Below are 22,068 nucleotides of genomic sequence, written 5' to 3'. Positions count from 1 at the left end.
ACCCCCCGCGCAGACCCAGCTGGATTCCCATCCCCCGTAGCCACGCCCACGTACCTCCCACTCCCAAACCCCCAGCTCTCACACCTGTCCCCGTGAGAACAGAGTGTGCTCACTGTAAAGCCAGCAAGCTCAGAGCAAACAACAAAAGAGAGAAGGGCATCCATCATCCCTGGGGGAACAAAGTGCACCCCTAGTGAGGCTCTGTCATCGCCACAGATAATAAGGCACGTGCCAAGTTCAGCCTGCTCTGGATTGGCCAGGAAGGCTTGGGCCAGACTACCCAGTGACTAGGAAGAACCAAGGGGGAGCAGGAGTGTGGGAGGGGATTAATTAACTCCATTAGCTATAGTGAGGAGCACAGGCTCCGGGTGTGAATCTTAGTTCCACATTTATGAAGCTAAATGAGTTATTTTACCTCTCTGTAGCTCGGCTTTTATTAGATCTATAAAATGAATATAAAAGTTATCAATCTCTAATGCTTAGTATTGAAGTTAAAACCTATGTATTTTTAGTATCTGGAATAGAAGTAAACTCCTACTAATACTGCTCATGATGCCTTTGTGACAATTAGGGTAAGAAGCCTTTTTCTTAAGACTAGAAAATTATCAGTTTATAAATTTATTAGGACAAGACACTTTAGTGCCACCTACTGGAAAAATTTTATAATAAATACAAATACATGGTGTCCGCTAGATAGCGCACATTCTTAGCCTCAGCGCCCTTGTGCAGTGCCTAACCTGTACGTCCACACATGGAGGCCCTGACATTCAGGAAATAGTAAGCATGACTTCAATGGGCATGCGGCATACTGAGCTAGATTCGTACAATCTCATTAACAAATAGTGGAATCACTGGATCCAATCTCCAAGTGACTTCTGAAACAATGGCAGGTACCCCATCTACAGACGCTCTAACACTGATGGTGAGACGAGCTGGAGCAGAGGAAAATGCCAGCTCTCCCGCATCTCCATGAAACGTGACAGTCAGCCAGAGCCAGCTTTCCGGTCCAGTGACACATGGCTGACACCACACTTCACTAACCGGTAGCAGGAAGAAGCTCAGTCCTAGAAACCCCATCATCAAGATGTAAAGTAGGAGTGTGTCGCTTGCCCCACAGCCACCTGTGCTGACAACCTGTGGGAAGCTCCTACTGCCTTGACTAGCTGAGGAGGGGTGTGGCTGGATGTCTCAGTGCACAACTCCAGGGGGTGCTGTGCACATCACATGAAAGATGCCCCAGGGCCCCCAGAACTGCTGCAGCAGGGGACCACTAGGGAGCCCCCTAGTTTGACATGGTGATGGGCAGGAGTGGCCTCCCCAAGGAGGGGCTGCACTTCAAGGCCTGCTTCGGGCCTTTCGTGGCTAATCGCCAGCCATGGCAGAGCTAAGGACAAAAGTCCACAACAAAAAGCAGGAAAAGGAGGGATAAGCGAGGGGTCAGCCCTAGTCCACCAAGAGGGGAGGAAGGAGAAATGGCTACACTCACCAAGGAAAACACACTTCCCTCACACCGTGTCTGTCCTCTCCAGGCCCACACTCTGGGCAGTCTCCTCTCTGCCCACATTTCCACAGGCCATCCTTCCTTCCAGGCCCCCTCCAGTTCCATGCGTTGGCATCCTCTCTGTATGCTGAGGACCAGCTCCCCCAACCCCAAACCCGCTCACTGTGCAGGACATGAACAAACTCAAGAGGACTGAGCACTAGTACCGTTTTAAGAAGGCCCTGGAGGAAGAAGGCAGGAGCGCACAGCTGTGGAGCCAGGCCCGCGGAGGCAGGAGGAAGAGAAGCAGAGGCAGAGGTTAGAGATGTGTCCAGGGACACTTCCTTAGTCTGAGGCCATCTCTGTCCGCACTGCAGTCCCCAAGGATTTCAGGATCTTCTAGTCCCAGGCCAGTTGTTTCTACCCCCTTGAGAGCCCAATCTCATGTCCCCCTCCACCCAGCCTGCCAGCTGCCACCACAGTCCTCCCCACCCCCCGATGTCATGCACCGCACACCGCCTCACTCTGTGGAACTACTCCGCAAGGCTCTCTGACTTCCCAAACCCCATCTCAGCTGATCCTCCCCAGTTCTTCACTCTATCTCCTGAGCTTTTCCTTCCCTAACCCTTATCTTTCAAATCCATCCACACACCCCTCTCAGCTCCCCCTTCAGCAGCCCTCTTCTTCCCTTCTCCCTCCATCCCCACCTCTCTACCCTCTGCTGCTGCCCCCAGCACCCCTTACCTGGAAATTTCCCTTTCCAAAGTCAACCACTTCCTCCCAGTGGTTCACCCCAGTGACACTTGCAGGTTCTCGCCTCCCTCGCCCCCACAGCTGACCTCACTGTGCTTCCTAAATCCATCTCCCTAGTTGTCACTGATAGCTGCTCTTATTTCTGATGCCAAGTCTCCCTGGCAACCTCCCCTCACCCTCCCACCAGCCCTGCAATGCCAGGGCTCCATAGCCCTCCCTGGCTTTGCTCTCTCAGTCATCTCACCTACGCCCTAGGCTCCCTACTCCTATCATCTTTCTGCTCAGTTCCTCCCTGCATTCGACTGCCTTTCATATTGAACTCTATTAAAACTAGCTTCTCTATCCTTGCCTCTCAAAACCTGCTCTCTTCAGGTACCATCTCAGAGAGTGTTCCCAACATGCACCTAGAGGACCAAGCCAAAAGGCACAAACATGCTCTGTCCCTCCTCTGCGGCCTCACCAGTGTATCTCACGCTTGACTAATTGCCAAGCACTGGCCCTCATGTCCTGAGTAGCTCTAAGACCCACCTGCTTGCTTTCTTTCTTGATTCAAGCCAGCACCCTCTCTGGTCCAGATCCACCAGCACCCGCTAGGTGGTCTCCCTGCACCTGATTTGTACAACTCCTCTCAACCACCAACACATGCCATGCCTGTTTAGAAAGGGATAGCTTTCTAAAGGTGCTACTCTTTGCTGAAAACCCTGGAAAGTCTCCCCACCTACTTGTGGTAAACACAAACTTCAACACAGTCTCCAAGATCCTTTGTCTTCTGGCTCCTTCCTGTTACCTTCTCTAAGTACCTCTTACCCCATAAACTTTCTCTCCAAAATCCAAAAACTGACAAGCTATCTCCCCAGATATGCCCAACCCTTTCCTCTGAACACTAACAGGTGGCAAGAGGCATTTTGCTGTCTTTAACTTTGAGATTTGGGACTCCTTGCTCCCTCTTTCTGGAAGGTACTTCACTTGGTTGCCTCCTTGGTTGGACTTCAGCTGTCCACTGGACGCTCCTGGTGCACTGAGCTTTGATTCCCCATAGCGCCCACAGTCACTTGTACTTAGTCCCACTGAACCTCACATCCACCACCATGTGCCACAGTCTGTGTTCATCTGACTGTTGAAACTGGCACTGCTGCACACTGGGATACGTTATACCCCCATCTGATAAACAAATGATACCGAATGGATAACTGAAGAAAAGGAGGGAGGGCAGGAGGACAGAAAGATGGGGAAGGATAAAGATGTGGATAAACAAAAGCAAGATGGGAAGAAATGGACATAAACTTCACAGAGACAGGAAGGAGATTGAGGGTAGGGGACAGAGGGACAGTGTGGTGGGGGTTAAAAATTATTTTATATATACAGAGGCTGGGGAGATAGCTCAGTGGTCTAAGCACCTGCCTGGCAAGCACAAGGACCTGGGTTGGATCCCTGGCACCATATGCTATGCTGGCCCTGCCCAAGACCCACCAAGCTGGCCACCAAAACTGGGCATAGCAGTGCATGCCTGTTATCCTGGTGCTGGGGAGGCTGAAACAGGAGGATCACTACGGGTCCAACCTGTGTAGTGAGACCCTGTACCAAATTTTATATACATATATATTCCCCAAGATGAATGCAATATGTATCACAAACATATATAAAAATATTTTTTAAAAGAAAGCAATGGTGCCAAGTCCAAACCCTGCTTCCGCCAAGACCTCATCTTGAGGAGATTTTCTCCCAAGAGTTACGAGTGGAGCAGCCACAGCGGGGCAGGCTCAGAGGGCCACATCCAACTTAAGGGCCCCACAAACTCCCCTCTCCCAAAGCAGTGTCCCCTCTTCTTGGAAGTTAGAGAAGGTCTAAAACCCATCACTCAAGGGTGGTGCAACAGGGACCCTCAGGAAACTGTGGCCATATGGCTCTCCCCATCTCGGGACAACTGGCTGCCGTCTTCTGTCACACATGTTTGATCCCTTCTCAGCTGCCTCTCTTGTCTATCTCAGGTCACATCATGCTCCGGCGGTGAAGACGATCCTTCAGGTACAGGCGCCCATGGAGCTTCCTCCATCAGGGGTCACTGGACCAGCCTCAGAGATCGCCACCCCCTACTCCCACAGCAGTGGTAGAGCCTCTGGGTGGTGGGCAGGGGTTAGGGATAGGATCCCAACAGGCAGGGCTATCGCAGGGATGATCCCTTACGAATGAGAAGAAGCGAACCTAGACTGTCTTTAGCAGCAGCAGCAGCAGCAGCAGCAGTACCAGGCAGAGCCCGGCTATAGACTACAAATGTGACCAGAACATCCAATTCTGTCTTCTGAGTGACTGGGACTTGGAGGGCCACAGGCTTCCCACAGAGCAGCATGACATAAGCCAACTTAGTGGAAGCCACATTTGGTTGCCTCTGTCTTGCCCACCCTGCATGTAGGGCAGATCTGGATTTACAGGGGGGCAGGCTGTTGAGCAAGAGGGCTCAGATCCTGTGGACAAAGCTCTCCCGGATGAAAACAGAAGCCATTCTTCAGCTCTGGTGTCCCGGGGCCAGTCCAGCATAAGGATCCATAGCCCTGAGTCACAGTAGGGCTTCCCCCATGGTCTAGGTGATACCAGACTAGACAGGTACCCCTTCCTGGGGCAGCAAAAGTATTGATAAGCTTCTCCAGCCACTGAGATTACCCTGCCACCAGTATCCCAAAGACCCACACCTCACATCCTGGTTCCTAGGGGAGCTCCACGCAGGGGGCAGCCAGGCGGGCTGGGAGGGCTCCATTGTCTGCCTGCCCCACCCAGCTCGTTAGGAACAACATGTTGCTCTAATTACACTTCCCAGGAAAAACAGTGTTTTAAATTAAGGCCTTGGGAGAGGAATAGGGGGATGGGGACCACTGGGTTTATTTTCCTGATTGCAAAACACCAAATTTTTCCTTCCAATGGATGTAGGGGTACGGAAGAGCACCTCGGGTACATCTGTGGCCTGGGCTTGCAAGGTTAGACGGGTGACATCTGGTTGGCCCCTGAGCTGAGAAGAAAACAGCCACAAAGCGTGTAATCCTTTCTACAAGGGCACCCTTGCCAGGTACAGGAGAGAGGGCACAACTACATCCCCCAAAATGATCAGGACCGAATACCGCCTGGGGGAAGGGGTCTTCCTGGACACGTGTTCTGCATCCTTGGGGTCCTAGTGAGTGAGGAACCCACCTGCACCTCTCCTGTTGACTGTGCGTGCGTACGTGTTCCCGCGCGTGTACACACGGGCACGCACTTGCACGTGCATACACACACTCTCCAGTTCTCAGGAAATCTAAAATTGCAGTCTCTTTGAACTCTTTCCCCTTGGCAGTGTGGACCGCCTTTGTTCTCCAGACAAAAAGGAAAAGAAATGAGACAAGAACTCGGAGCAGGCGGGAGAAGGAGGGAGATGGGCCAGGGAACACACAGAGGAAGGGTGAGACAGAAGGAAGGGTGGGAAGAGGCTCAGAGAGAGAGGGAAAGACAAAGACAAACAGGCCAGAGAGAGGGCAAGGGCCCTTCCCACTGTAGCCCTCCCTGCATGGGCGCAGGCTTCCCAAACCTCAGCCATTGGCAAAGTCTCTAACCAACTACACTTCAGTCCACTTCCCTACCAAGCACCCCACAGAGAGCTGTTCTGGATAGTATAGTGTCTAGGAGAGGGGAAATCTTGCTGCCTACCACACTGGCCCCAGCCCAAGGCCCTCTCTCACCCTGCATTCCAAGCCCTGCTGCAAACTCTAGCTCAATGTCAGCTCTTCCAGGAAACCAACCCCATTTCCCTCCCCTGGGAGCCCTCAGCGCAAGCATATAGTACTACATCTCCTTCGTGAGCACGTTGTGGGTCTCTGTTCACAGTTACTAGCTCAGAAGCAGCCCTCACTGGGAAAGCCACTCTCAAACCAGTCTTCACTGTCTCCAAAGCCCCCCGGCTGGTCTCTTCCCGGGTCCTCACCTCCCAACCCATACAGGCTGCAGCCAGACAGCCTCCTAACAATCTACCCACCCTTCCAGGTTCCCAGACTGCAAGGCTCCCACCAGCAGCGGAGAAGCTGGAGCACTCTCGACCAGCACAAGGCCGGGTGCCTCGAAGGGGCAGAATGGAAGGCGGGAGCCTGACCACAGCAAAGACAGAAAAGCCCTGCTGGGGCAACAGGTTGCTTGCTCGCAGGAGCAGCACAGCAGCAGGACCAACCTGACTCCACCAAGCCCCTGCGGAGTCTCAAAGCCAAGAAGAACCCAGGATCTGGACAAGAAGCTTAACCTTCAAATGAGAAGGAAGTGGGCTAGGGTGAGACCCCTGGGAATGACAGCAGACTCAAAGTCATCTGTGGGGTTGTTCCCCAGACCAGATGATGCTCCGTTCATCCTACTGGGCGTCTGACCCTTTGAGCCTTCTGGCTCAGCCAGGCCCTGGACCCAAGAGACCACCAGGCTTGCTCTCTGCTGGCCCTGCTGACCACATGAGGCCTCAGCGGCTGCCTGGCTGGCCCTATGAAGGTCATTAGGCCCTCCTCAGGATCTGGCCAGAAAGCCGTTCTGATTTGCTTTCTGACCATCGGACGACAGCCAGATCCCAGCTCTCTGAATCTGAGCCCTCCCTGTTACATATGACAAATCCACTTATTAAGGATTTTAACTTTTTTTTAAATAACTCATCCCTGGGCTGGGTCTTCTTCAGAGCCGGCTGTGGGTTTTGGCCACAGAGTGCTCTCAATCAAGAGCGAGGGCTCCATGCTGCTTCCCTGGACAGGACTCGGCCTCCCTTTCCAAATCGGCAGTCTTTCGCAACTGCAGCCAGAAGCAGGAGGCTGCCTGTCAGGCGCAATTAAGGCCAGCTCACTTGGCGGACCCCACCTCGGTCTGGGAGGGAAAGGAAGTGAGGTAAGGGGCGCGGGGCCTGCAGAGCCCACATCCTGATCCTGCGCTGCAAGCCCAAATTGCACTGAAAATGTCAAGTAGTGTCTGCTCCCAGCCTGGGGATTCCCTGGTGGCGGGAAGTAGCTGCCTTCTCCCCAAATGCCCCTCTGCACAGAGCTCTTCCTCCTGTCTCTGTACGGGGGCCTCTGACCCCAACTCACTCATAACTATCTGCTCACAGATACACAAAAGGCTGCAAGGAAACAGACTCTCTCCCGAAGGACATGGCCTGCTTCGAATAGATGCAACTTTACACTTCAGGCTCTAAGGACCCTGGACCCACCCTATCTCCCAAACTAGCCAGGCCTCACCATGGTCCAAGGCCCTTTGGACCAAAGACATGTTTCCCATCACCTTCTGGAGGTTTCATTGACTACTGTGGCCCCTGCTGAGCATGTTAATCTTGAAAACATGTTGCCATATACTCAACTAGATATTGTTGTCTGAGTAGTTGGGATGAGTCTGCTTTTGCCCCCAAGAGGGCAGCAACCCTCTGAGAAAAGAGCCCTGGATACACCCCATGCAGCCCCAGATCTACGCAGAGCATGCAGACTAAAATCTACACAAGTCTCCATGTGACAGGAGCCTGTTAGGCAGCCAGGGACCAGAAGGGTATGGGGCATCTGCTTAGAGGCTGGCCTTCCCTTGCCTCTGAATCATCCTGCCACCCACCCCCAGCCACAGGTCACAGCTTCTAGCTATCTTACCTCATCCAGGATCCCAGATGTATCCTGTACCTGGAACACAATCATGAGATGTTGTGGTCCGTGAGATGGTATGGAGCAGGGAGGTAAAAGGTCTCTGTTAGTAAGCAAAACTTGTAGGATAGGCCAGAGACCAGCATAAAGACATTGCCACTAAGAGGGGTAACAGAAACCTCCCATCAAGCATAAGGATAACATGCTCCCTAGCCATACTTTTCATGGGATCCCTGGAAAAGCAGGTGTTCTGGACCTGGAGCCAATGTAACTCATGGGGAAGGCTAAACCCAAGCTCAGACAGCCACAGAGGTGACAGGAGTTAGAAGAGTAAGAGACAAGGGCCTGGGACCCTGCGCAGCAGCCCCAGGAAGAAGGCAGATCTTGGTACTTTCCCACCAGGGCACACTTGAGGAGCTGAGAACAACCTGGAAGTCTCCAGGACTCACAGACTTGAGGGTTCGAGCTTAGGTAGGACAGGAAAAGAGCAGCAGGAGCCAGGGGAGAAGCAAGGGTGGGTGGAACAGGGGTGGCAAAGATGGCTTAGTGTGGGAAAACCTGTTTAAACCTCATGCAGCCAATGAGGTGTCCAAATAGAACCCACACAGCCACAGCTGAACCTGGCCTAGATTTGTGTAACACACTGAATAAGCCTGGTATCAGACAAAGGCCCAGTTTTCTACTATGACACCCAGAAAGGAGAGAGGCCACAAAAAGAAAAAGATGCAGACTCCACCACTGGTACAGAAGAGAATACAGGGTCAAGTGGGAAGAGTGAGTTGGGAGCTTCAGCATACATCAGAGTTTCTGAAACTCAAAGTGCACCAGAAGACCCTGGAGGGGCAGTGAAAGCGCAGGGTGCCAAGCTGCACCTACAGAGTTGGTGTCAGAACCTCTGACATGGGACCCAAGAACTGGCATTTCGAACATATCCCAGATGATGTTGGTGGCTGGTAGGGACCACATTTTCTCTATTCATGGTGTTAAGTCTGTGGTTTTCAGCCCCAGCTGCAGGGTAAAAGCCTCTGGGTGATGTTGGAAGACACCAAGATGTGGAAGGCACCCCAGAAGTTCATTTTGTTTGGTCTGGGGTAGGGTCTTCAGAGCCCAGACTACAGGGTGAGCTTCAAAGCTGCCTAAGGTGTTCTGCACAGCCCAGCTAAGAGCCACCGGCTGGATGTTCAGGAGGTATCTGCAATCCAGGAGTCCCAGACCTCTCAAGGAAGAAGGATAGGTAAGGAAACTGAGTAAGATGGGGACCCCAGCAGCTGCCCCACCCAGACCCCACGCAGCACAGAGACAGGATCTGGATCTGCTGGTCCCCTTCCTATCTCAGTGTGTGTTTTAGGCCCCTTCCTATCTCAGAGGGAGACTGATAACCAACTTAACAAAGGAAAGAAGAGCATAAAACTTACCTCAAATCCAGGAATATGGTGAATGGCCGGCTATGTGAGAGAAAGAGGGGTTTTAGTCATGTATTTGTCCCTCAAGGCCCAGCTGCCCTAGCCAAGCAAACATGAAATTATACTACAGGATATGTCCAGGCCCGGCCTGGGGGGTGGGGGGAAGGGGCCTGTAGCCTCTGGGAAAGGCAGGCGCAGAGGGACAACTAAATCAGCTCTACCAGACCCTTGACCCAATCTATTTACACGTTGAGGCTCATATATCAAGAGCAGGTTCAAAGGCAGAGCTCTAATGCAAGCCTCCTATTCTACAGTAGGAAGCTAACTGCCCAGAGTCACACACCTAGTCCATGTAAGAGCCAGCACTGGACCCAGGATCCTACCCTTTCTTGTTCCAGGGATTCCTTCACTGCAGGGAGTGACCCCTTCCCCAGATCAGAGGCCCCTGCTCACCGTGAGCTGGGTCACTCTGCCCCACCAGGCCCTTCTGTCATGCTGTTTCTGCCTGGGATCCAGCCAGCCAGGACTGAACGGTCTGAAACCAGGAGCCAATAAACCATTTCCTCCTTTAAATTGGAGGTGTTAGGTATTCTGTGTTAGCAATGGGAAAACTAACCCATGCTCCCTCCTCTCAGAAATCATACCTGTAATGAGTTGAGGAAGAAAACCCCCAGTGGCCAGAGGACTCTAACACTCCAGATTCCAACATCCTATCCATTAATGCATTGGGTTCTAACTTCTGTGCTCTGACTCAGAAAAGATGGACAAAGTGGGTCTCTCAGCAGGAAGCTTGGCTTTCAGAGGATGCCACTGAGCAGCAGTAGGAAAGTATACACCAGCAGCCCTGAATGCCCATCCCCAACCAGCCTTGTCAGCCATGTGTTCCCTGCTATTCTTCATGTGTCTTGACAAAGACCAACCGCACCTTCTCTCTCTGGATGAGTTCAAAAGATGCCAATAGCTCGCCTGCTGGCTGGCTGCCTCTGGTCAGTGGGAACCAGGCCAGCCGGGGTGTCCGTTCCAGGCTTGGTTGACAGATACAGCGGCCCATAAACTCATCTGCACCCTGGATCAGGCATAGAGGAAGAACAATGAGGGTCTCTCCTGCCCAGGGTTCCAAATGCTCTCAGAGAGAGCACCAAGCATGCATCCCCACCTTCTGGACTACAAGGATTTCAGAGGTCAGGGTAGTACCCTCTGTGCAAAACAGCAACCACCACTCCCTTTATAGGCAGGATGCAAGCAACCCTTAGCCACTAGGCTAGGCTTGAATTCCCACCATGGTCAAGAAGTCCCTCTGGATGTCCAACCCTTGTCACCTTTAATTTAACTCAGGTCTGAACCCATTTGAGATCACACAAGCAGTGTCCCAAATGCCCTGAGCTACACATGTTTTCATATTCCCAGGGACTTTTGCATCTTCCAGTTACTCACTGCACCCATAAATTTCTCCACCTTCCAAATGGGGACTCTGCAATCATGCTCCTCAGATTAAGTGAATCTTACTAAACTGCTGTTTTCATCAGCTAATTCTTTTACACAAGAACTTTTCTTGACCCCTTCACCCCATGCTTGCTGCCAGAGGACAGAGTTCAAACTCTCCTCTGTGAAGAGAGTCAGCAGAAGCCCTCCATGCACACTGCATACCTCCCCTTCCAGGCCTTGCTCCCTGCCTACAGCCTCTACTCCAGCTCTCTAGCTGGTCTCTCCCCTGCCCTTGCACTGGCCACTTCCCACTCTGGTGTTGGCCTCTCCCCTTTCCAGCTATTGATGGAGACTGTTCATCCCTCAAGCCCTAGGGACCATGGACAGAGCTGCGTCTCAGCAGATGATGGTGTGGCCCTCACACATCCTCACACCTTGCCCAGAGCAGGAGCTGGGAAGCAGCCTGACTGCAGTCACACTGCTGTAGGAGACCACCACACCTCCAGAAGCCACCCTAGAATGACCACCACTAGTCACCCAGAGTGAAGGCTCTGGGCCAGGTGTTACCCTTTTGACTTCTGAGTTTTAGAGATCAGGTGGGGCTTGCAGGAGGACTGGACAGGCAGGATAGCAAGAGCTTAACACAGTGGTCCCTGGCCAACAGGGACAGACTTCTCTGAATAAATATGCAATGAGCATAACACCAGCTCACCTCCAGGACTCTGGAGCCTACTACTCACTCCAAATAGGCCATGGTCCTTCTCTCCTGGGTCCTTCCCAGGTCCTGGCCTGCAGAGCATGATGGGTAGGAGGCAAAATTTTAAGACAAAGATGTTGGAGGATTTTGGAAGAGATTTTGTGTTGGCCAACCAGTAATGTGACAAAGAGGCCCAGGCCTGGGCTGGAGATGGCAGTGGGATGAGAGGGAAAGGAACATGGTTTGGAAGATATTTCCAGAAAGAGCCATGACCAGGTGTGAGTGGGCTGGCCCACACATAGCTCTACTATAGCCTGGGACCCTGCCACTTCTGCTTAGTCCCCTTCTGAGCCCTCTATCAAGCCTCTCACCTTCTCCCTCCCCTTGCATCCAAAGATGCCAGGCCCTGAACTTTTCTTGATATGGACCTCACTACACTCCCTCTAGTTGTTCAAGCCCCCACAGCCCCAGTGTTTCCCTCCAAGACCTCCCAGGTTGAACTCCCCAACCCAGATCTCTGGTACCCAGTGCCAGCTGGTGCTTCACCCTCACTAGCCCTCACACCTTGCCCCAAATAGGGGACCATAAAGAGTACTGCCTTCCACCAGCCCCTGGTCATCACCCCCACCCAGGTAACTGATAGTCAATTGTGGCCACTCTTACATCCAAAGCTCTGCCCCCTCTCTCATCACATACGCAGCTCCTACCCCAGCCAAGCTTCTCTGCAACATGCCAAGCTGTCTCTTCTAGTAGCATCCAACTTCCTCTTCTTAAAATGCTGCTCTGATCCCACCCCTCCTGTTCTCCTGGCCTCACAGTTCTTTCTCTTCCTAGTCTGCCCACCCCTTGCCTCACAGCCTTCCAATTACCCCCATGCCATGCTGGAATGTCCTTCAGCCTCCGTCTTCCCCAACACTACCACCCAGCATCTCCTTCCAGGCCTTGACCCTGCCTCCCCTTCCCTTACATTCCAGCCAATGCCATCTCTTCCTCCTGGGAAACTTCTAGAGCTCACTGTTCAACAGCAGCACTAACCACCCACAACTATTTAAATTCCCATTTTAATTAATTTAACTGTTATTTAATTTAACTTCTTAAAGGGAAATGAAATGTTAAACCCAGCATCTCAATTTGAACTAGTCAACGCCAAGTGTTCCAGGGCCACACGCAGTGCACAGTTCCATCTTAGACAGCTGTAGAACATCTCCATCATTGCAGGAAATTCTGATGGACAGCTCTGCTAGGAGGCCCTGCCTGTGCCACAGGGTCATGTGGTACTTAGGAACCTGCTATGTCAGGTAGTGGATTCTCCACTCTATCTCAGCTTCCACCTACACAGAGGAATCCTGCCTGGATCCCTGCGGTGGGTGGCAGCGAGGAACGAAGAAACCTAGAGGGCACACTCACGTAGGTGTCATGGTCATACAGCTCTACCACGATGTTGGGGGGCTGCTCAGCAATACTGGCTGGCTCGCCAAAGATCTCGATCTCATAGAAGATGAGGGTCTGGTCCCAGGTGGGGTTCAGGGTGTTCTTCACCACCACGGTCTTCTGGCTCTGATGCAGGAAGGAGACGATAGCGTAGGGATCTGTTTGGGCCGGGAGGGAAGAGCTGAAGCTGCCACTAGAGCAAGAGCATTCATGCCCGAACCCATTTTCTCCACGAGACTCCCATTTCTTCATGAGACCAGCTGGTGGGCCACCAGGGGACCCGGAGCCTGAGTACACACAAGTGATCACCAAGTCCAGCCAGCAGCCCTTTCTGCATTGCTTCCTGGACTGACCATGTGAGGCAAAACCCAGCTGGAGGAAGTGAGTGTCTACATGGTCAGTTCCTTCATCTTCTCAACAGCAAGCATTTACCGAGTGCCTTCCTAGTGCAAGGCTGAGGGCCAAGAGCACAATTTGAGCAAAATGTCACGCATGAGCACAAATACAAAATCACAGTTTGGATTAGAGCCTTAAGCAATGGACGCAAAGTGCCATGAAGAGTCCTAGGGAAGGATTTGGCTCCCTGGGGAAAAGAGAACAAGGCAGAGATGCTGGGCTCAGAATGACACAACCAGGTCTTCCCTGTAGCAAGCTCAGTCCAGGTGCTGCACACAGAACACACTGGAAGGAGCAGAAAGGAGTATGGGAAGATCCGTTATGAGGCAATGGTCCAGGCCAGGATGGCACTGGTTTAGGTGGGCGTGGTCTCACAAGCTGCTTCGCGGTGGGAGACATGAGCTCCTTCCTGCCCCCAAACTCCTTTGCAGCTTGCCAGCCACACTGGCCTGAGACCTAGCCACACTCACTATTTCTGCTGAGTCTCATAAGCAAGAGAGCGTCACTGGAGCCAGTTCTAAGGCCATGTTCTCAAAGCTGAGTGTGCAGCAGAAGGCATCCACAGACTGCTGGCCCCATCCATACACTGCCTTACAAAGGGTCCCAAGTGGGGCCAATGCAAAAGATCCCATGGGACTGAGTATGCGTCGTTAGAGAAGAGCAGAGGGCTTGGAAGAGGGGGCTCCTCTTCTCAAGAGGACATCAGCTTGGAGGGAATGCCCTGCACACTCATAGCCCATAGGCCAGCTCCAGCACCACCTTGAGCTCCTTGTGTGACCTCAAGAGGGCCTCAGTGGCCTCAGAGGCAATAGATTCTGCCTTAAAAGCCTCAGACAAGTGCAGGAATATAAATACACACACACACACACACTCACACCACTGGGGCTGGGATGGGCAGACAGCACTTCCCAAAAAGAAAAGCAAGACAGGCTCCCGGGGCACACAGAGGCCGAGGAGCTATCACACAGGAGGTGGTAGGAAGAGGGACTGGCAGAGAGTGATTGCAAGAGAGGTAGGCAGGGAAAGAGGGCAATGGCAAGGTTCCAACAAGGGATAGAGACAGCAGGATCTGAGAGTAAGACTAAGAGCATCTAAGGAACGGAAGGGAGCCATGGGTACCCACTGGCTGACCAATGCTGGTTTAGGCTAATAGGAAATAGCCACTAGCCTGGGGCCAGCCCGTTGGCTCAGCCACAAAAGCATAGTACCGCCAATCATGGAGGGCTTCCTGCAGGAAATTGGTGTTGGCTCTCATTCTGGGGGTAGAAGAAGGCAATGGGAGGCCCTTGGCAGAAGAAGGACAGAGGAGAAATATCACCATGTCTCGCCACCCCCACCTGGGGAGAGCCTCTCTGGCACAGGGCTCCCTGTTCCGTGCACCATCCCTGGCAGGGCTGGCCCCGAGCCCTTTGCCTTCTGCCCCTGGCAGGGCCCAGCGGCGTCTGTGCATTTAATGAAACCGTCTGGCTGTGATACCATCAGCTCCAAGCTCGGCAGAGAACCTCTCCCAGTTCCAGTAAGGGAAAGAGGGCGCGTTCCGATAAATAAAACCATATTAGAGAACCAGCAAAAAAAGCCCCTTTTGTTCCCGCCCCCCGTGCTTCCCAACGCTTTATTTTTACAAGCGTGTGGGCCCCAGACCAACCGCGTTTACACAAAGATCACAATTGCACATTGTAGCGGCTGTGCACGCTGTATTGGTGTTGGCAGCACCCCCCACGCTGGCCCCCGGAGCAGGCCAACTCTTTCCAGCAGCCCCATCAGCTCAGGCAATGAGCTCAGCACTGGGGTGGGGAGGACAAGGAGGGGGTGGCTTTCAAACAAAACTCACCCAGACCTACACACGTGCCCCACCCGCCCAAGGGAGGAAAAAACACAACAAAGGCATTGTAAAGAGCAGGCCTGGAAGCCTGGGGCCTCAGACACTGGGCTACTGTGTGCTGGGGCCTGGCCTCTCCCTCACAGGGCTCAGTGCCTCCTCCCCCCAAAAACACAGGGAGTGGGCAATGACGATATGGCAAGGTGGCCAGATGGACGCACAGAAGCATCCTGGGAACATCCTGACAGGAAAGCCAAGAGGAGGAAGCACAAGCTTCCCAAAGAGGGATAGAGGCGAAGGTGGGCTGGTGTCCACAGCCACTCCCACCTAGGGCTCACCAAGCCAGGAAAGCTTGAATGGGAGCTCTCTGAGGACCACATGCTGCCCTGGGGGGGCTCCAGCCATGAGTACACAAGGATCCCACCAGAACCCCTTGCCACAAAGGAGCCACAGAGCAGTCACCAAGCCCCAAGCTGGGATTATCCGGCTGCATCCTGAGCCCCACAGGGGGCTGTCTGGGCCCAGCCCTGCTGCCCAACCCTTCTAGGATCTCCAGGGATGACTTCTCTATTCAATATGCTAAGCTCTTCCCGTGTGCCTTCCCACCAACCACCCCAGTCCATCTCGCGTCATATCCATCAGGGTGGGCACAAGGCAGGTGGTGTCACTACGAGCATCAGAAGAGGGAGTTTTGCCTCAGGAAGGTGAAGTCCACAGCCCGCAATCACAAGTGCCCAAGACTCAGCCCCTGGCTCCCGGCCCAGTACTCCTTACGTGTCCCATTCCTAGAAGGGGAAGGGAATAGCAGATCGCTAGTAATCAAGGCAATGCAAATTAAAACTAGTCTACCAGCAACAGTTTTCCATAAAATTAAGAAAAATGGTTTAAAATTATAAAACAGTATTGGCAAACAGTTGATGAAATAAGCATCCTCTTTTATTGTTGGAAGCAAGCCAGCAACCTTTCAGAAAAGCAATTGGGCAATGTGCCCTGAAAAACATAAAACTGTTTATACCCTTTTTCCCATATTCCTGGGACTCATCAAAATGAACCAAAAGGTTTGTACAAAGACATTCATGCTCGCATTATCTGTAATGCATCATCCATTCAAAATACAAGCGCTAATCGACTGTCACGTGGTAGTTAGCACTTTACTAGCCACAGGCCAAGCTATTGATAGGACCGTGGGTTGGAAATGGCAACTAAGCAACGCTTATGAGACAGGGGCAAGGTGATGGGCAACTCAGGGGAGCACATAGGTGCAAGGGTGGAGTGGCCCGGCAGTCTGGAGACATCAAGTCAGGCTTCCCAAAGGGCATCTCCTACCCCGAGTCTCAAGAATGAGGAGGCAGCCAACACAGGCCACAGATAAAAGAGATTTCCAGGCATACAGCATGGCACAAGCGAAGGCACTGCAGAGTGTGGGCACTGGGGAAGCGATGAAGGTGAGAGAAAGAAGGAAGGGGGGCAGTGGGGGAGTAGCAAACAGTACTGGGCTCAGGCTCAGCAATTTAAACTGAATCTTGTTGGCTGGTGGTTTCCAGTTCTCCAGAGAGCTAAGAAGTATTTCAGCAGGTTAAACAGCCACTCCCTAATGGCCCCTGTCAGCCTCTATGCCACCATGCATTGTAAATCTGTAAGTCGTCTCCTGGTCCCTCTCACTCAGGAACCCTTTTTAAGTGGAGCATTTCACAAGTCTCTGGGGCATTTTGGAAAATACCTCCTTTGATTCATTAGGTGGATTGTCTCACCACAGCCAAGCTGAGCAAAAAGCTAGCTTGGGGGGTGGGGAAGATAACCAGGAGCCAGACAGGAAAAGCTCAAAGGCAAGAATTCCTCAGCACTACCCAAGGACAGCGTCCAGATGGGGGTGGGGTGGAGAGTAGACAACACTGGAGATCACAAGTGGTCCCAGCTATGAGGCAGCCACGGTTCAGGCCTCACTGTGGCCTGGCCTGGCAAGAACACCTCTTTGGACCTTCAGATTGGCACACAACTTTGACCTCCCAAGAGGAAGGGGCGAGCAAAGGGAGCACGGGACCTTCTGCTTGTTCAACAGATGCCCCAGGCCATAACTAGAGAAATGTCATGGCCCCTGGTCTCCTAGTCATCTCTCACTGGCTTGATAATGAAAGGCTCATCTCCCAGGATCCTTCTGGCCTTTCAGACCCTTGAAGAGGCATGTCTGGGCTCCTCCAGCTCAGGGCCATCCCCTGTCACATAGTGACATCATGATAGGACTACCCAGGGCCCCATTGGTCAAGGGGAGCATCTCTTAGCAGAGCTATGGCTCCATCCAACCCAACAGTGGTTCTCAACAAGTGGCAGGCAAAGCAGAGGACTCAGGGAGTGAGAAGACCATTTCTGGTTGGACTTCCCTTGAGAAACATCAGTCTATATTGAAGAGTAACCCAGCTCAAACATGTTTAGGGAGGCAATGCTGCCCAGTTCAATGTTCTAGGGTAAGCAGGGCAGAGCTAGGGATAGTGCAGATAATATATACAATTTCTAAACTCAGCCCAAAGCGAAGTCAGTAAGTACAACAGATCCTCCCAAGACAATACCAAGCCCATCCCAATGCAAAGAGAAGTCATCAGAATGAGCAGTCACGTCATGTGCCTGACCATGGAGCAGGACCTGTATTCATTAACACAACCTCATGCAGCAGACACCCTTCCATTGGTCCAGAGAGGCCACAGGCCCAAAATATGTCCAAGGCTCAATCCTCAGGTGGCCTGGTTGACAGTGTCTCCACAAAAGCCTGCTTCTTCTATATTCAATACTGCTCAACAGGTGTCGCCCAGGCAGCTTGCATAGCCCCCTCAGCTCCTCATCCTGGCAGCAGAAGTAGATGGAGCCTCAGCCTCCACACAGCCCCAAAGCCCACCACATGGGGACAAGCAGAGTCTATGGGGTCACAAAAGCCCAGGAAAGTGCCAGAGTGCCAGGGTCAGTCTCAGAAGCACATTCCCAAAGGGTCCCACTGCCCCAGACACTAACAGACAGCTGGAAGCTGCTCCCAGGGGCAGATGGTACTAGGCCCTCTCCTGGCCCCAGACATCCTGGATTCACACATGAGTTTCCTCAGAGAAATGCCAGCCGGTGGCCATGCACAGTCTCAGGCCGCCAGCCACCCCAGGGTCAGTTCCAGGGGAGAAATTGCTTTGGTTTAGGGTTTGGGAGTGAAAATAAACACTCTGGGTTTTATAGGTTCCCCCCGTGTTGGCTGCTGTTTTCCTTTCCAGCAGCTGCTCAATCGGGCCTTTCATTCAGAAGCCAGTGGCCTCTGAGGAAGCCCTGGGCAGTGCCCTCAAAGCTCCAGGGATGTTTATCTGGGGGAGGGGGTGAGGCCAGGATGGAAAGTGTGACTTTCCCCAGGCTGGTGCCAGGCTGACCCAGCTACTGCAGTCCTTGGCCTGAGCACTGGCTCTCCACACTGGTCCAACAGAGGACCTCCCACTCCGTAGGTCCTCAGCCAACCAGGCACACAGGGGACAAGGGACCTTCCCTTGGCTCCCTCCTAATTACACATGCTCACCCCTCATGGCCTGGAAGGAAAAGGAAGTGAGGCTGTGCACTAGTCCATTTCTTTTTCTCAGGGTAAGCTGCACTGGTCAAAACCCTGGACACATGTCCTAGGGTGTCTGCATGCAGCGGGACAGAAAGCAGGTGCCGGGAGGTAAGAAACTCAGGAACATGCTGGTCAGGAGGAAGAAAAGGATTGGTCCCCATGGGGGAGGAGAGTGGAGCAGGAAGGGTGACAGGCTCAGAGCTGTAAGCCACAGAGCAGTCTGACCAGAAGGCCACTCACATGGCACTCAGTCCTACTCAGGCAAGGAGCAAGTGTTCAGTGGGAGGTGGCCTTAGCTTCAGTTCTCAGCTTGTCATTTGACAGCTCTTTCAACTCAAGCAATTTAGTAAACCTCTCTGAGCCTCCATCTTTCCACCTGTCAAATAAAGGTCGAACACCTACCTCATGGGGTGTTATGAGGGTCACATAAAACACCATCAGCCCGGGGCCTGGACACACAATGAGCACTCGGCAGGGGTTCATTCTGGAGATATCCAGGGCTGTGGGCTCAGAGGAAGACAAGGGCCCTTCCTAGAGAGTTCACGTTCAAAGTGGGAAGACTGTGGCAGAAAGAATACAGCTGGTCTCTACATGGTAAGCGCTCCGAGAGAGCTGTGAGCCAGGTGCTTAGGAGGTGCAACTAGCTCACCTCAGGGAAGAGTCAAAGGGTGCCTGGCCTGGACCTTGAAGGGTAACTAGGAGTTCATTGAGTTAGAACTGGGGAGGGAATGCACCCTAGGCAACGAGGACACAGAGTGCCAGAAGCCAGCACTTGGAACCAGGGGGCAAACATGGGAAGCTGGTGGGGCTAGAGCTAGTAGACAGGAGACTGAGCACAGGGGAAAATGGGCAAGGTCCACAGGAGCCGAATGCAAAGGACTCCTGAGCAGGGTTGAGCAGTGGGGAGCCAACTGCCTGGGCCTCCCTCTGAAGGCAGGGGAGCAATGGGCCAAGTATGTTTAGGGCACACAGGGAGGATGCAGGGAGGCTAGGAGACTCCAAAGGCTCCTCAGAAGGAGGGGCCAGGCAGTGTGAGGTGGCAGCCTGAAGCTGAAGAACAGGGACGAGATTTGAGAAATTCAGAACTGGAAGCCACAGGAGCACAAGACTGAGGCTTTTCAGCAGCGTGGGCAATGGGCAGCCTGGAGCTCGAAGGAGCCCCAGATCCAAGGGAGGAGATGCAGAGGAGCCAGGTCTGGATGGGGCAGGAAGAGGCGCTCACACAGGACGGACTTCACAGGTTAATCGTGGTCTATACAATGAAGCCGCAGGACAAGAAGAGTGTCAGCCTGAAAGCCAAGGCCAGAGGAGCAGGGGCAGCAGAGCAAGTCAAATCCTGCAGGGGCATCGGGCAGGCCAACAGCCTATATCTGATGCCCAGGAGGCCACAGAGCCCTGGCAAGAGCATCCAGCAAACTGCACTGCCCCAGCCAGCAAACACAACAGCACCCACCCATAAAGAGACACCTTGGGCCACATTCCCTGACGCCCACAGGTGCATGTCTCCACCACCAGCTCTCAGACGTCTATTGCTGGCACTCCTCCCTCTCTCTCACCTACCAGAAAAAGAGTCCTTGTCCATCGCAGGCAGGTCCCGGGCCTGGTACATGTAGCAGCGGAGATGGTAGCGGTTCCCATCTTCACCGAGGAGGAAGCAGAGATGCCAGGGTTATGGGCTAGGGCTAGGGCTTAAGGGAAGGCTGGGGTCTGGGCCTGGAAAAGGCCACAGACAAAGGTGCTGAAGGATAGAAATGCCATGAGCCACTATGCAGGAGGGAGGCTCTCAAAGTCAGAAGGACAAACCAGAGGTCAAAGGCAGACAGCTGAGTCCCATGTCCTTGGGCCAGGCTAGAGCTGGACAGAGACAGGAAGAAAGAGGCCCAATAGATGACGAAGGCATGGGCACAATGCACAGGGCATGGCATGGCCAATCTCACAACAGAGTTGATGCACACTTCACAGAGACACACACATGCATACGCCAAAGGACAAACTCACACATGAGTGCACATACACAGTTATCCAGAGCTCTGACACACACTCTTGACCATGTAACCCCATACAAACAGAAGCATAAGGTTACACGCCCATATCATCCCTATAGATCCCTTGGAGCATCACTTACAGTCGAAGATGCAGGAGATCGTGGGTCTGTTCACGCCAAAGCTCAAGGTGGAGACAGACATGGAATCTTCACTCCTGTCATCCACCACACCACCCTGGAGACACAAAGCTGGTCATAGCAGACTCTGACCCCAGAGGCTGAGGGGTCTGGGGAGACTGACCCAGAGAGTTAGGTTCCCAGGGCCGAGATCCCTAAACAATACTCCTCAGCTACTCAAAGAAGGGACATTGGGCTTTGATTTCACCCTGAAGGAGCATACCCTTGCCTACAGCATCACTAGATCAAATACCAAAGTACTAAAGGACTGTGGGAAACACTTCTGCCACTGTAGTGAAGACCAGACACTTCAGGGAGGAATTCTGAACTGTCCCAGCCAAAAACATTAGAATTTGATAGAAGAGAAAACTCGAAGGACCACTCCAGAACAGAATCAAATGGGAGTTTTCTCATTAGAGGTAAGTCTAGTAAAGCCAAAGTCTGGAGGTTCAAGCCAGCATCTCGGGCCCCACCTCTGTCCACTGCCTGTACACTCAGAGACAGTGCCAGTGCCAGAGATATCTAGGCACCAAGCCAGTCCCTAGTGCCAAGAGAGACTGTGCTGCATATCCGCCCTGTTACTATTTTTTCCTGCCAAGCAGCCTTGACTTTTACCCTGGCTGGAGCCATTCGGCAGAGATTTCAATTTCTCCCCCTGGCTCTGGAATTGCAAGGTACCCCCTAGCGTAAGGCACTTGTGCCTCCAACTACAAGACCCCCCCCCCGCTGCTTCTGTGCCCCTTCTCTGCAAAATGTGCCCACCCTCAGGCCTAGCTCCTGATACCCCTACATGCCTGTCTTCCCACTCCTAACCACCTTCTCTGTGACAAACCAGCTGCACGACCCACGCTGTCCGCTTGGCTCTCAGCCTGAATCTACCATGATGACACTTAGGGCTGAAGGTCAAGTCACACCCCACAACCTGCCTCGTCTTCCCCACCCAACTCTGAGGCTTGATTCCCCCAAACCAGCCTTTGCGTCAAGCAGGTCATGTTCCTCAGAGCGGCCCTAGGCTCACACCCACTGCCACTGCACGCAACTGCTGGCCAGACCACCATCAGTCCTTCAGCCTTTCCCTCTAGGACACCTTGGGACACCTAGGTAAAGCCTGCCTTGGTCGCTTGAGGGGACAGAGATTGTCATCCTAAAAGGGGGTCATCCTCTGCTTCACCTCATGAAGGGCCCATGGGACACACACAGGGAAGGCATACTTCTCTATCCTGTTGTAAATGTATGGGCCTGCCTCCCACCACAGGACATCCTCCTTTCTGACCCTAACCTTTAATGTGGTCACAATTTCAACACAGCTCTAAAACCGGATCA

General features: G+C 52.9%; 1 protein-coding gene across 17 annotated transcripts in view; it reads right to left on the bottom strand.

Moving 5' to 3' along the window:
• Positions 1–22,068, bottom strand: part of Dysf (dysferlin) — a 233,667-nt gene that overhangs the window by 78,054 nt on the left and 133,545 nt on the right. For all 17 annotated transcript variants that reach the window (XM_023718431.1, XM_004634069.2, XM_004634066.2 and 14 more), the window contains 6 exons: positions 20,710–20,803; positions 20,145–20,222; positions 12,775–12,956; positions 10,171–10,311; positions 9,258–9,287; positions 7,852–7,881 (listed from right to left, as the gene is read on the bottom strand). In XM_023718431.1, the coding sequence (XP_023574199.1) occupies positions 7,852–7,881; positions 9,258–9,287; positions 10,171–10,311; positions 12,775–12,956; positions 20,145–20,222; positions 20,710–20,803 (555 nt within the window). The remainder of the gene's footprint in view (positions 1–7,851; positions 7,882–9,257; positions 9,288–10,170; positions 10,312–12,774; positions 12,957–20,144; positions 20,223–20,709; positions 20,804–22,068) is intronic.

Source organism: Octodon degus, unplaced genomic scaffold (genome assembly GCF_000260255.1).
Source record: "Octodon degus isolate 3935 unplaced genomic scaffold, OctDeg1.0 scaffold00058, whole genome shotgun sequence".
Lineage (NCBI taxonomy): Eukaryota > Metazoa > Chordata > Mammalia > Rodentia > Octodontidae > Octodon > Octodon degus.
This window is presented reverse-complemented; position numbering and strand designations above follow the sequence as displayed.